The sequence below is a fragment of the Lampris incognitus genome, chromosome 10 (genome assembly GCF_029633865.1).
Source record: "Lampris incognitus isolate fLamInc1 chromosome 10, fLamInc1.hap2, whole genome shotgun sequence".
Lineage (NCBI taxonomy): Eukaryota > Metazoa > Chordata > Actinopteri > Lampriformes > Lampridae > Lampris > Lampris incognitus.
The window spans coordinates 36905484-36918815 of record NC_079220.1 but is presented as its reverse complement, the minus strand read 5'-3'; the positions used below and the strand labels follow the sequence as shown (position 1 = coordinate 36918815).

Genomic DNA, 13332 nt, shown 5'->3' with positions numbered 1-13332 from the left:
GCCATAGCGTTTTGCCTACTGCTTCACTCATTTGGCGTAGATGGTAGTTGCCTCATTTTCTGTTGGTGGGGTTTCTGGGACATCAAGCTCTTTCTTGAATTGTGCAGCTTCTTTATTGATGGAGTAGATCTGATGTTTTACTATTTGGAGGAGTGGGTCATCTGTTTTTGTCAGGTATGCATCCAGCCGGGGTCCGCAGTGGTGTAGCGGTCTAAGCGTCGGCTTTGAGTCGATGCAGTTGCCCACTGGGGACCGGGGTTTGCGCCCCGGTCTTGTCAGATCCGACCATGGCTGGACTCAAGGAAGTAGCAATAACTGGCAACGCTGTCTTCAGGAGGGGGGCGGAGTCGGCTTGTGTTCATCACATGAATGCGTCTCTGTGTGTGTCGGAAAAAGCAGTGGTTCGGCCTGAATTTGCCTTGTCACAAAAGTGGGGAGGTGTCTCCTTCGAGACTGCCAGCCAGAGATATGCAGTTGGCGAACGCATGCAGTACGAGGATGGGTGTTTGAACTAAAATAGGGATCGATTGGCCACTAAATTGGGAGAAAAAAAGGGAAAAATCAGAAATAAATTTAAAAGGTATGCATCCAGCCCGATAGTGGTAGTCTTGAAGGTCAGTTCAAGTTGGAATAGGCCTCGTCCTCCTGAAGCTTTTGGTAGGTACAGCCTGTCGTCATCTGCTTTCGGGTGGTGTATCTTCTTCATGGTCAGCATCTTTCTTGTCTTGGTGTCCATTTTCTTGATGTCGTTCAGTTTCCAGTTGATGATGTTGAAGCTGTACGTCATTACAGGTATCACTAGGGTGTTGATAGCTTCAATTCTGTTAGCTGCATTGAGTTCGCTCTTCAGTACCATACGCACTCTCCTGTGGTACTCTTTCTGGATATTCTCCTTCATGGTTGAGTGTTGTATGCCGTCTCCTTCGTTTACTCCTAGGTACTTGTATGTGTCATCTTGGTCTAGCTCTTTGATTACTGTGTCAGTGTCAAGGTCTAAGTCTGCAGTCTTGTTAAGTCTTCATTTCTTGAAAGTGGCTTTGGCACACTTGTTCCAAATTCCATCTTGATGTCATCGCTGAAGGTGTTGACGATGGTGAGTATACCCTTGTGCTGACTGTCGTCTTTGGTAAACGTCTTGAGCCCGTCAATTTGCCATTCTGTGATTTGCACCCATAGCTGCTGTTGTTTAGTCGATTGCTGAGTGGCGCTAGTGCAAGGCAGAAGAGCAGTGGTTATAGTGAATCCCCTTGGAAGATTCTGCTTCTGATGTTGATCGGTCCCGATGTTAATGACCCGACTGCATGATGGAGATTATTATTATTAATACCTTTAAAGATGTTTACTAAACATTTTGAGGAATGTCATTCATTCTATTATTATTTTTTTATTGGCTGCTCTCAGCATGGGGCCTACATGACCATGCCCCACAGCTCATTACTGAAAGAGCATTGAACATGCGCAGTGTTTTGGTTAAATGAACGCTGACAGGCCCCATGCTCACCAAATGAAGACTGCTAGGACACACAACAGGTACAGGAAGATATTTAGAATGTATGGACAGCACTGCTGTTGTCATTTGTAATAAATGCGTAACAGACACGACAAAAAAAAAACAAAACAAAAAACTTGTTACACTGAATTATTGATCATGTTGTGCCATGTTGACATCTGGTGGGACACCGCTGGCCCCTAATGCAGAGACGCCGTTGTTAACATTTAATATTTTTAGGTTTATATTTTGTACAAGAAAAGTGAATATGACAAAGTTCATAAATATTGCTGTTAATCTGGTAGAAAGTGACTTCAAAAAATTCACGCTACTTTTTAAAAGTTGTTTTGAGCTAAATGTGGTGAAATCCATCCACCCATCCATTATCCGAACCGCTTATCCTGCTCTCAGGGTCACGGGGATGCTGGAGCCTATCCCAGCAGTCATTGGGCGGCAGGCGGGGAGACACCCTGGACAGGCTGCCAGGCCATCACACATGGCGTGCACACACACACACACACACACATTCCTACATTAGGGGCAATTTAGTATGGCCGATTCACCTGACCCACACGTTTGGACTGTGGGAGGAAACCGGAGCACCGGGAGGAAACCCACGCAGACACAGGGAGAACATGCAAACTCCACACAGAGAGCAACCCGGGACGACCCCCAAAGGTTGGACTACCCCGAGGCTCAAACCGAGAACCTTCTTGCTGTGAGGCGACTGCACTAACCACTGTGCTACCGTGCCATGTGGAGAAATACTGCTGTTAATTTCAACGTGCGCCATTTTACAATCAGCACACCATAATATGATTAGAATGAGTCAAAGAAAAAGTCAGCATAGTTAACCACTGTACCCCCACCATTTCATGTTACAGGATGATAGTGATTCTTAATGGTGTACCATTAATAGGCTTCCTGTTGGATGTGGATGACTATGGATGATCTTGGCCCATAGAAAATGACATTGCCATTTATTTTCTTCCTTTCTCAGGGCTCCCCAGCTCAGTGACTCAACACACTGGGACCGAACTGCTTCAGCCTGGTTAATGACATTATCAGCAGAGGCCAGACCGTGCTGCCTGCCTGCCATGCTGCTATGAGCCTGCTCAGCACTGTGGCTCTTTCTAGAACAACGGTAGAGGCGATGGAGATGTGAAGAGATGAAATGAAACAGGGTAAAATAAAGATGTTGCAAGAGACCGTGTGACAGAAAGAATCGAAAGTGTTGCAGCAGGGATGGGTTTATTTGCATGTGCAAGTGTGGAAATTGGAAGAAACAGGCATTCTGCTAAATGAGAAAAATAGTTTTTTTTACTGGGAGCCCTCCTGCGTGTCTGCATGTGTTTTATATTGGTGGTTTTATGCTTCGTCTCACTATCTGTTCTCAGAAATACTTCTGCTTTTGCCATCATCATTTAAATAAAGGCATGAAACTTCTTCTAAGACCCATGTTCATTTATCAGCACATCTCGAACTTAAGGCTAATATTATGCATAGAGCATGAAACAAATTCCACAGTACTGGAATATCCCTCATAATTCAATCAGGATGAAAGTGTCTTTCTCTTCAGCTCTTGCTTTCTTCAAATGTATGGGTCCTAAAGGTCTGGGAATTTGATTTCCATGGTTTAGCTCATATGTAGCCGTTATGTAGGAAAGCAAAATTGGTTGATATTTATAAATAAGTTAATTATTAGAAATGGAGGAGAGGATACAAATACGATCAAAATTAAAAGAAGAGAAAAAGATCCATCCATCCATTTTCCGAACTGCTTATCCTGGTCACAGGGTCGCAGGGATGCTGGAGCCTATCCAAGCAGTCATTGGGCAGTAGGTGGGGAGACACCCTGGACAGGCCACCAGAATGTCACACAGGGCTGACATACACACACACCCACACACATTCATACCTAGAGACAATTTAGCATGGACGATTCACCTGACCTACATGTCTTTGGATTGTGGGAGGAAACTGGAGCCCCTGGAGAAACCCACGGAGAGCATGCAAACTCCACACAGGACGACCCCCAAGGTTGGACTACCCCGGGGCTCAAACCCAGGACCTTCTTACTGTGAGGCGACCACGCTAACCACTGCGCCACCATGCCACCCGAGAGAGAAAAAGATGAAGGGTCATAATGTAAAAGATGTGACAAGGAGAAAATGAAAGCTGCGATCGAAATACAAGAATTATTCCTCACCTGTTGTCTCCACAATGCCCTCCAGGATAACAACAATCTCAAACTCTTCATTCTTGAGCGAGCGTTGGGAAAGGTCAAAAAAGGGGCTCTTGGGATTAATTTCGTGGCAGATAGTGAGAGGAGATACCAGGAAGAGCTGATCTGCACCTGTCCCAAAGCCAACATCCAGTTCACACTGATCCAAAGGCAGGAACTCCCCCTCAGGTGTCTGACGAGACTAAAGGAGAGCAAAAAATGGGAAAAAGATAGAAGTCAACAACCAGGGTGACTCAGAAGAGTTGAAAGACATTATTTGATGGATGTTGTGAGGAAACATATATAGAATATATAATCTTTTACTTAAGTTTAATAATCATAATTGTATTAGTACTCATTCTCTTACTATGGAATAAAACGAGGCGTGGGTGGGCCCTGCTCGTGGAGATAAGGTATGGCCATAAACATGCCTGTAAAAGTGGAGGGCCCTAGCATGGAGAGATGATGAGCTCTTGAACGTCTGTCTGGGACATTGAAGACCTCAATAGAGAACAGATATGACACCTGAACCACCTAGTTTGTTGTACCAAAATATGTTTGCTATAATATAGAAACTATGCCAGATGGTCTCGTATTATACACGATATACAGTGCATCCGCAAAGTATCCACACCCCTTCACTTTCCCCACATTTTGTTATGTTACAGCCTTATTCCAAAATGGATTTTTTTTCTCATCAATCTACACACAATACCCCGTAATGACAAAGCAAAAAAGGTTTTGTAGAAATTTTTGCAAATTTATTAAAAATAAAAAGCTGAAATATTGTATGTACATAAGTATTCACACCCTTTACTCAGTACTTGGTTGAGGCTCCCTTGGCAGCGATTACAGCCTCAGGTCTTCTTGGGTATGAAGCTACAAGCTTGGCACACCTATATTTGGGGTATTTCTCCCAATCTTCTCTGCAGATCCTCTCGAGCTCTGTAAGGTTAGATGGGGAGTGTTGCTGCACAGCTATTTTCAGGTCTTTCCAGAGATGTTCAATGGGGTTCAAGTCTGGGCTTTGGCTGGGCCACTCATGGACATTCACAGACTTGTCCCAAAGCCACTCCTTCGTTGTCTTGGCTGTGTGCTTAGGGTCGTTGTCGTGTTGAAAGGTAAACCTTCGCCCCAGTCTGAGGTCCTGAGCGCTCTGGAGCAGGTTTTCATCAAGGATCTCTCTGTACTTTGCTCCATTCATCTTTCCCTCGATCCTGACTAGTCTCCCAGTTCCTGCCGCTGAAGAACATTCCCACAGCATGACGCTGCCACCACCATGCTTCACTGTAGGGATGGTATTAGCAAGTTGATGAGAGGTGCCTGGTTTCCTCCAGACGTGACATTTGGCATTCGGGCCAAAGAGTTCAATCTTGGTTTCATCAGACCAGAGAATCTTGTTTCTCATGGTCTGAGAGTCCTTAGGTGCTTTCTGGCAAACTCTAAGCGGGCTGTCATGTGCCTTTTAATGAGCAGAGGCTTCCGTCTGGCCACTCTGCCATAAAGGCCTGATTGGTGGCGTGCTGCAGAGATGGTTGTCTTTCTGGAAGGTTCTCCCATCTCCACAGAGGAATGCTGGAGCTCTGTCAGAGTGACCATCGGGTTCTTGGTCACCTCCCTGATCAAGGCCCTTCTCCCCGATTGCTCAGTTTGGCTGGGCGGCCAGCTCTAGGAAGAGTCCTGGTGGATCCAAACTTCTTCCATTTATGAATGATGGAGACCACTGTGCTCTTTGGGACCTTCAAAGCTGTCGAAATTTTTTTGTACCCTTCCCCAGATCTGTGCCTCGATACAATCCTGTCTCGGAGGTCCACAGACAATTCCTTTGACTTCATGGCTTGGTTTCTGCTCTGACATGCACTGTCAACAGTGGGACCTTATATAGACAGGTGTGTGCCTTTCCAAATCATGTCCGATCAATTGAATTTACTATCATCCTTGAGGTGTTTCTACATCTCAAGGATGATCAGTGGAAACAGGATGAACCTGAGCTCTATTTTGAGTGTCATAGCAAAGGGTGTGAATACTTATGTACATGCAATATTTCAGTTTTTTATTTTTAATAAATTTGCAAAAATTTCTACAAAACCTTTTTCACTTTGTCATTATGGGGTATTGTGTGTAGACTGATGAGAAAAAAAAGGAATTTAATCCATTTTGGTTTAGGCTGTAACATAACAAAATGTGGGGAAAGTGAAGGGGTGTGAATACTTTCCGGATGCACTGTACATTAAAAACCCTATGCAGAGTATGTCTGTGAATGTTCTTATTCGTCGGTTATCCAAAGGAGTTGAATCAAGTGCAGCTGGACTTGGTATATATCCGTGAAGATATCAAGTTGCACTTGATTCAACTCCTTTGGATACCTATGCAGAAGTATGTTTTCAGAACTAGGCTACCAACTTCTTCTTACTGAAACTTGTTGGTCTTCTCTTGAAGCTTCCGATATACAATGTACCATCATATCGACTCAACCCTGAAGTAAGCAGTTATTCAATTGGGCCTAGCAAATAATTAATAGATTAAAAAAGGGATTTCTACAACAATCTATCTACTTGTCTGTCTGTCTGTCTCTCTCTCTCTCTATCCATCTATCACCACATGGTCTCTGGTGAATATCAGTGCTCGGCCTTCACACTGATTTCCAGCAGCACATGTGAGGCAGCGTTGGAGACTTCCATGTCTATGCAGGTCTGTTAACTGGTGCAGAAGCATTTCATTTTCCAGACGAAAGTAGGAAACAGAAGTTATATCTTTGATGTTGGACTTTAATTAATTTCTTTCTTTGTTTTCTTCTGTCTGTTTCACATTTACTAGTCTTATTTCTACTTTGTCTTCTTTCTCATTAATCTGCTCACCCATTCTCCTTCTATTCCACATCCTCCTTACACACTAAAGATGTTGAACATGTGATAGCATGCTCAGGGTCATTTTTTTACCATTTACTTGCAGGCACATATGATTTCGAAGTAATTTCCTTGGTCTAGGTAACAAGTCCTCTGTTGCCTTTTCTGTGGTTTCAAAGTTTTTAAGATTTGTTTTTTACCTTTTCCTGTTAGCGGATTTTTTTTCAAGGATTAAGTTATCTACTCAATTAGTTTAATCCCAGAGCATTAAACTAAGATCATCTATGTCAACCCTCTTATTAAAAACATTGAAAAGTAGGACAAATGTCCTTTCTGTAAAACTTTGCTAGGTCAGAATCTACACTCCTGCAGCACTGATGTTTAATTTACCTCAAAACAGCCACATGTCAAATGTTCTGCCCCTACAGAGGTAGCTTAATGTGTTTAAATTGTTTATCTTGTGTAGCAGCACCACCCTGCGACAGTTCATGTACAAGGTCGTTTCTTGCTTGTTTAATTCCTGTGTGAGACAGACATCAGCAACCAGACTTCTGGAAGAAAAGTCATGGTTTGCAATACGCGCCGCCATTGGTCATCAGCTCTTCAGTTTAAACACTGTTTTTCTGCTAGCTAAAGCAACGTCTGTAAGTAGAGTTCATCAGAAAATTATATGTTAATTTAACCAGCAGGGTAATTTGTGTCCAAATGAATGTTGAAGTATATATTTTACGGTAGCCGTAGCGCTATGTGGCTAAGCTAGGCTAGCTCTGTATCTCTATGCTTTCTGACTGTGGCTAGGCTAGCCTAGCTCCGCACCTCTATGATATCTGCATAGATACTTACCTTAACCTGTTCTACGTTTATCTTTTAATACCGTTTCATAATTCTGATACCCTGTCTGTATCGTGCTTGCAGTTTCACAAGATTCTCAGTAAACTTCACAAAAAGTCGATACCCTTGCCGTGGAGTTTTTATCTTGTTGGATAGTTAGCGTCATAGGCTAACGATGCCTACACAGTGAAAAGAGGCAACATGGCCAGCGGTGGAGAAGAAGACAGCCATCCTGTGGAGCTACGCAATTCTTAGCACTAAGTGGCTAGCACAAAGACATTCAGACAGTCTTAATGCAAGCTTAACCCTTTCTGATATTAAGGACACACTAAGTCATAGTGGACAAAACTGGTAACACAAACAAAAGAAATGAAGATAATCGCTCTGTAAGCTCACGGGCATCTAGTTAGTCGTCCAGCTCAAAGGCTAACAGCGGTTGCCATGGCGAGAGTAAAAGCTGTTTCAGTGCAAGCTAGAGCAGCGCATTCTATAAAGGAAATTTAATTAATGATTAAGTGGGCGCACATTCAAGCCTCAATTGATGCATTAAATGATGAAAACGAAAGGGATGCTGCCATAGCAGATGCAAAAACATTTGACGCTGGTTTGTTAGATCTAGGTTTTGAAGTACACAGCAAGTCTTCCAGCTTGGCCCTGAAAAATAGTCAATACCAGGGCATTGCTACCTATGTGTCAGAGCAAACCAGCAGATGCACAGGGGATCCGCCTGTCAGAATAAAAAGTGACAACGTTATGCCAACATTACCCCACTCACAATTTCAGCCAAATGTAAGCTGCTGCTTCGCTGCTTCTGTCTACACTACTACTCATTACACACCCCAGATACCTTGGCATAGTGGAGCACCGCCACAACAGAATATTAATCAGCAGCCCCCATTTCCTATGAATCCGTCTGCTCACAGAGCACCCTATGGAGCTAGTTACGACCACTCTCAAACCACCAACAACCTCGCTAAATACCTCGCCCGCAGTCACCTGGTGACGTCAGGACTCACCGCATATGATGATCAACCAATGAACTACTGGGCTTGGAACACACCATTTCAAAGGGTTACTGCTGGCTTAGACCTGTCTGCTGGAGAAGAACTTGACTTGTTAACCAAGTATCTAGGAAAAGAGTCGGCAGAACAGGTAAGAAGAATCAAAGCAGTTAACATCAAACATCCACCAACTGGACTGAGGATGGCATGGGAGCTGCTCGATGAAACATATGGCTCACCTGAAGTCATCGAACAGGCTCTCTTCAACAAGCTGGAAAGCTTCCCTAAGGTTACAGTGAAAGATGCGTGGAGGCTCCGCGATCTAGCAGACCTGCTGTCAGAGCTGGAAGCCGCGAAACAAGATGGCTACCTCCCAAGCCTGTCACACTTGGACACCCCCAGAGGGGTTAATCCAATCATCGAGAAGCTCCCACATAACATTCAAGAAAAGTGGATACACATTGGGTCAAAATATAAGCGTGAACATTATATCAGTTTCCTCCTTTCTCTGTGTTTGCAGGCTTCATTTGGACAGAGGCAAAGGCCCGCACAGATCCCAGCTTTAACCTCTTCATGCAAGGTTCATCAGAGAAAGACCAAGTGGGAGAGGCCTATATATGTTCATAAGACAAGTTTATTCAATAGACAAACCTGAGACTAGAGAAGATAAGAAATCAACAGATCCAAACAAACACTGCCCTATACATAAAAAAAACCTCCACTTCTGAAGAAATGTAGAGGTTTTAGGGAAAAGAGTTCAGAAGAGCGCGAACAGCTCTTACAAGAACACTCCATTTGCTTCCGATGTTGCTGTTCCACTGAGCATCTCGCCAGGAACTGCTCAGCCGAGATCAAATGCATGGAATGTAAGAGCAGCAGCCTTGTGACAGTGCTTCACCCAGGACAAACTACCTGGAAATATAAGTCGTCGTTCCCTCCAGCTTTGGAGCATCGCAGGAAGGAGGACAAAGCAGATGCCCAGGAGGTCACTTCAAAGTGCACACAATTGTGTGGTGAAGGACTGAGCATGAGAGCATACTCCGAGATATGTCTTGTCAGCGTGTATCCAAACCGGACGCAGAGAGGAGTCCAAGAAAAAATACGCAATACTAGATGAGCAGAGCAACCACTCTCTTGCATGGTCCAAGTTCTTCAATGTCTTGAAATTCTCAGGGCGCTCCCACCCATACTTGCTGAAGATATGTGCTGGACTTAAAGATACTGCGGGGAGAAGAGCCTGTGGTTACACTGTAAGTCAGCAGACAAGAAGCTACATTTTCCTCTACCTACACTCCTCGAGTGCAACCAAATCCCTAACTACCGCTCGGAGATACCTACCCCAGACACAGCCTGCCATCATGCTCACTTGAAGCACATCGCCGACAAAATACCACTCCTCGATCTGGATGCCGACATACTCCTCCTACTGGGCAGAGATGTCCTGAGGGTAGGCAAAATCCAGGAGCAGATTAGTGGTCCAAACAATGCACCGTTTGCACAAAGGCCGGATCTGGGGTGAGTTGTCATCGGTGATGTATGCCTTGGAGGTGCCCACAGACCACTACAGGTGAGCAGCTACAAAACGTCCATACTAGAGAACGGCCGTGCAAGCCATCTGCAGCTGTGCAACAGTCAAATTAAAGTGAAGGAGGTGTTTAGCCAAGCACCTAAACACCAACATCATACAGTGCTAACCTCCACATACAGCTCAACGGCACTTGTTGGAGACAGCCAGGGTCAAACCATCTTCAGTGGTACTGCTGACGATCACAGACTTGCACCATCATTGGAAGACATGAGGTTTCTTCAGATCATGGAGGCTGAGTTCCACCAGGACAGCTCTAACAGCCGGGTCGGACCTTTACCTTTCCAGTCACCAAGACCATGGCTGCCTGACAATAGAAAGCAAGCATATGACCGCCTTGTGTCACTCCGGCACACACTGGAAAAATGACCGCAGATGAAGATCCATTTCCTAGAATTCATGGAGAACACGCTCAACAGAGGACATGCAGAGGTCGCACCGCCCCTGCAACAAAATCAAGAGTGATGATGTCTGCCCCGGTTCAGCGTGTACCATCCCAGAAAGTCGGATAAGATCCGAGTGGTCTTCGACTCCAGCGCATCACATGAAGCAGTGTCACTTAATGATGTTGTGCTCACAGGCCCTGACCTTAAGAACACCCTGCTAGGCATACTCATGAGATTTAGAAAGGAACAGATAGCCATCACTGCTGAGATTGAACACGTTTCATTGTTTTATGGTAAAGGAAGACCATAGGGAGTTCGTCCGTCTCCAATGGTATAATAACAATGACCCTATCTGCGATGCTGTGGATTACAGGATGCGAGTCCATCTCTTCGGGAATAGTCCCTCCCCTGCTGTGGTCAAGTTTGGTTTGTGAAGAGCAGCTGAAGAAGCAGAGGCCGACTATGACAGTGATGCAAGAAGATTCTTTTGAGCATGACTTCTATGTTGATGATGCTCTAAAGTCCTTCAACACCAAGTAAGAGACAGTCTGTCTTCTTGGGCGAGCATACAAGATGCTTGCAGCTTCTAACCTCAGGTTGCACAACATTGCATCAAATCGACCTGCAGTCATTGAGGCATTCCCACTTGAAGACCGCTCCAGGGATATTGGCAACTTAGACCTCTTTGCTGATGACCTGCCCATGCAACGTAGCCTTGGGTTGTCCTGGAATATGCGCATGGACACCTTCATATTCCAGATTACAGATGACCAGAAGCCCTTTATTCACAGAGGGGTGTTGTAAACAGTAAATAGTCTCTATGATCCCCTTAGGTTCCTCGCACCCATTTCTGTTCACGGAAGGCTGATATTCAGAGAGCTCACCATGCAAGCATAGGATTGGGACTCCCCACTTCCCAAAGACATGGAGACGAAGTGGACTAGATGGAGGAAGTCACCCCAAGACTTAGAGGCACTCCAGTTATCGTGCCCTTACAGAGCTTTCTCCACCACAGGCGCACAAAGAAGAGAACTCTGCATCTTCACATCTTCCAGTAGCCTGTGGAAGTTGCACCCTGTCATAGACCACTACGGATCTCTGAGAATAGGAAGTCGCATAGGATGGTTGACTTTGGACATGGACGAGACTCACCCTATCATCATTGCTGGCTGGCACCATCTGGAAGCCCTGCTGGTGCGCCATCATCATGAAGCTGTGAAACACCAGGGGAGACATTTCACTGAGGGTGCTATTCAAGCTGCGGGATTCTGGCTAGTAGGAGCAAAACACCATATCAGCAGTCTACTTTTCAAGTGTGTCACCTGTATGAAGCTGTGGGGAACAACAGAACATGAGCAGGTGGCAGGCCTACCAGCCGAACGACAAGTACCACCTCCCTTCACCTACGTAGGTGTTGACGTCTTTGGGCTCCACACCTCTATGTGGGCCGTGGGACATTGTGTCACTTCGCACAAGAGGAGGACACTCCAACTCTAAACAATGAGTTGTGATGTTCCCATGCATGTGTTCGAGGGCAATACATATAGAAGTGATCGAGGCAGTGAGTGTCAGCAGCTTCGTCAACACTTTAAAAACGCTCTTTGCAGTTAGGGGCCCTGCAAAACAGATATGACATGACTGTGGCACAAACTTTGTTGGCGCCTCCAGAGAGCTGGAGATGGACAATACAAGTCTGCACTTCATTAATGTGGAGAAGTACCTGAGCACAAAGAACTGCACCTGGGTGTTTAATCCACCCCACACATCCCACATGAGTGGCATGTGGGAACGTTTAATTGGAACTGCTCATCACATGCTGCTTAAAAAAAAAATCCCATCTGACACATGAAGTTCTGATAACACTCATGGCTGAGGTAGCGGCAGTCATGAATCCCAGACCTCTCATCCCAGTGTCATCGTATCCACAATCCCCTCTCATCCTCACCCCAGCAACGCTCCTGACCCTCAAAACTGGCTCTGGACCTCCTCCTCCTCTGGACAACTTCAAAGAAGCAGATCTCTTTAAAGAGGAGTGGAAACAAGTTTAAAGCCTGGCTGACACCTTTTGGAACACGTGGCGGCACGAATATCTCAAAACGTTGCAGTTTTGCCACAAGTGGCAAGAGAAAAGGTCAAACCTTCAAGAAGGGGACATCGTTCTTCTGAAAGACAATCAGGCGAGAAAAAATGGATGGCCCAGGGCCGTCAACACAAAAACTTTTCCTGGAGGAGATGGATTGGTGCGGAAAGTTGAAGCACAAGTTTTCATAGGCAGAAATAAAAGTACTTTCTCTTGTCCTATTACGGAAGTAGTCCTGTTTCTGTCTCCAAAGACTGATTCTTGTTAGTTAATGTGGGATCTGTGAAGATCCCAAGCGGGGAGTATTCTGCCCCTGCAAAGGTAGCTTAATGTGTTTAAATTGTTTATCTTGTGTCGTAGCAACACTCTGCGGTAGTTCATATACAAGGTCGTTTCCTGCTTGTTAAATTCCTGTGTGAGACGGACTTCAGCATCCAGACTTCTGGAAGTAAACTCATGGTTCGCGATACGCACTGCCATTGGTCATCAGCTCTTCAGTTTAAACGCCATTCTTCTATCTTCTGCTAGCTAAAGCAATGTATGCAAGTACAGTTCATCTGACAATATACACTCACTGGCCACTTTATTAGGTACACCTTGCTAGTACCGGGTTGGACCCCCTTTTGCCTTCAGAACTGCCTTAATCCTTCGTGGCATAGATTCAACAAGGTACTGGAAACATTCCTCAGAGAGTTTGGTCCATATTGACATGATAGCATCACGCAGTTGCTGCAGATTTGTCGGCTGCACATCCATGATGCGAATCTCCCGGTCCACCACATTCCAAAGGTGCTCTATTGGATTGAGATCTGGTGACTGTGGAGGCCATTTGAGTACAGTGAACTCATTGTCATGTTCAAGAAACCAGTCTGAGATGATTCGAGCTTTAT

The 13332-nt window shown here is 45.1% G+C and overlaps 1 protein-coding gene across 1 annotated transcript in view; it reads right to left on the bottom strand.

The window, feature by feature from the left end:
- Positions 1-13332, bottom strand: part of kcnj19a (potassium inwardly rectifying channel subfamily J member 19a) — a 100318-nt gene that overhangs the window by 20064 nt on the left and 66922 nt on the right. Inside the window, exon 2 of the mRNA XM_056287339.1 lies at positions 3699-3915. Coding sequence (XP_056143314.1) covers positions 3699-3915 — 217 coding nt within the window. The remainder of the gene's footprint in view (positions 1-3698; positions 3916-13332) is intronic.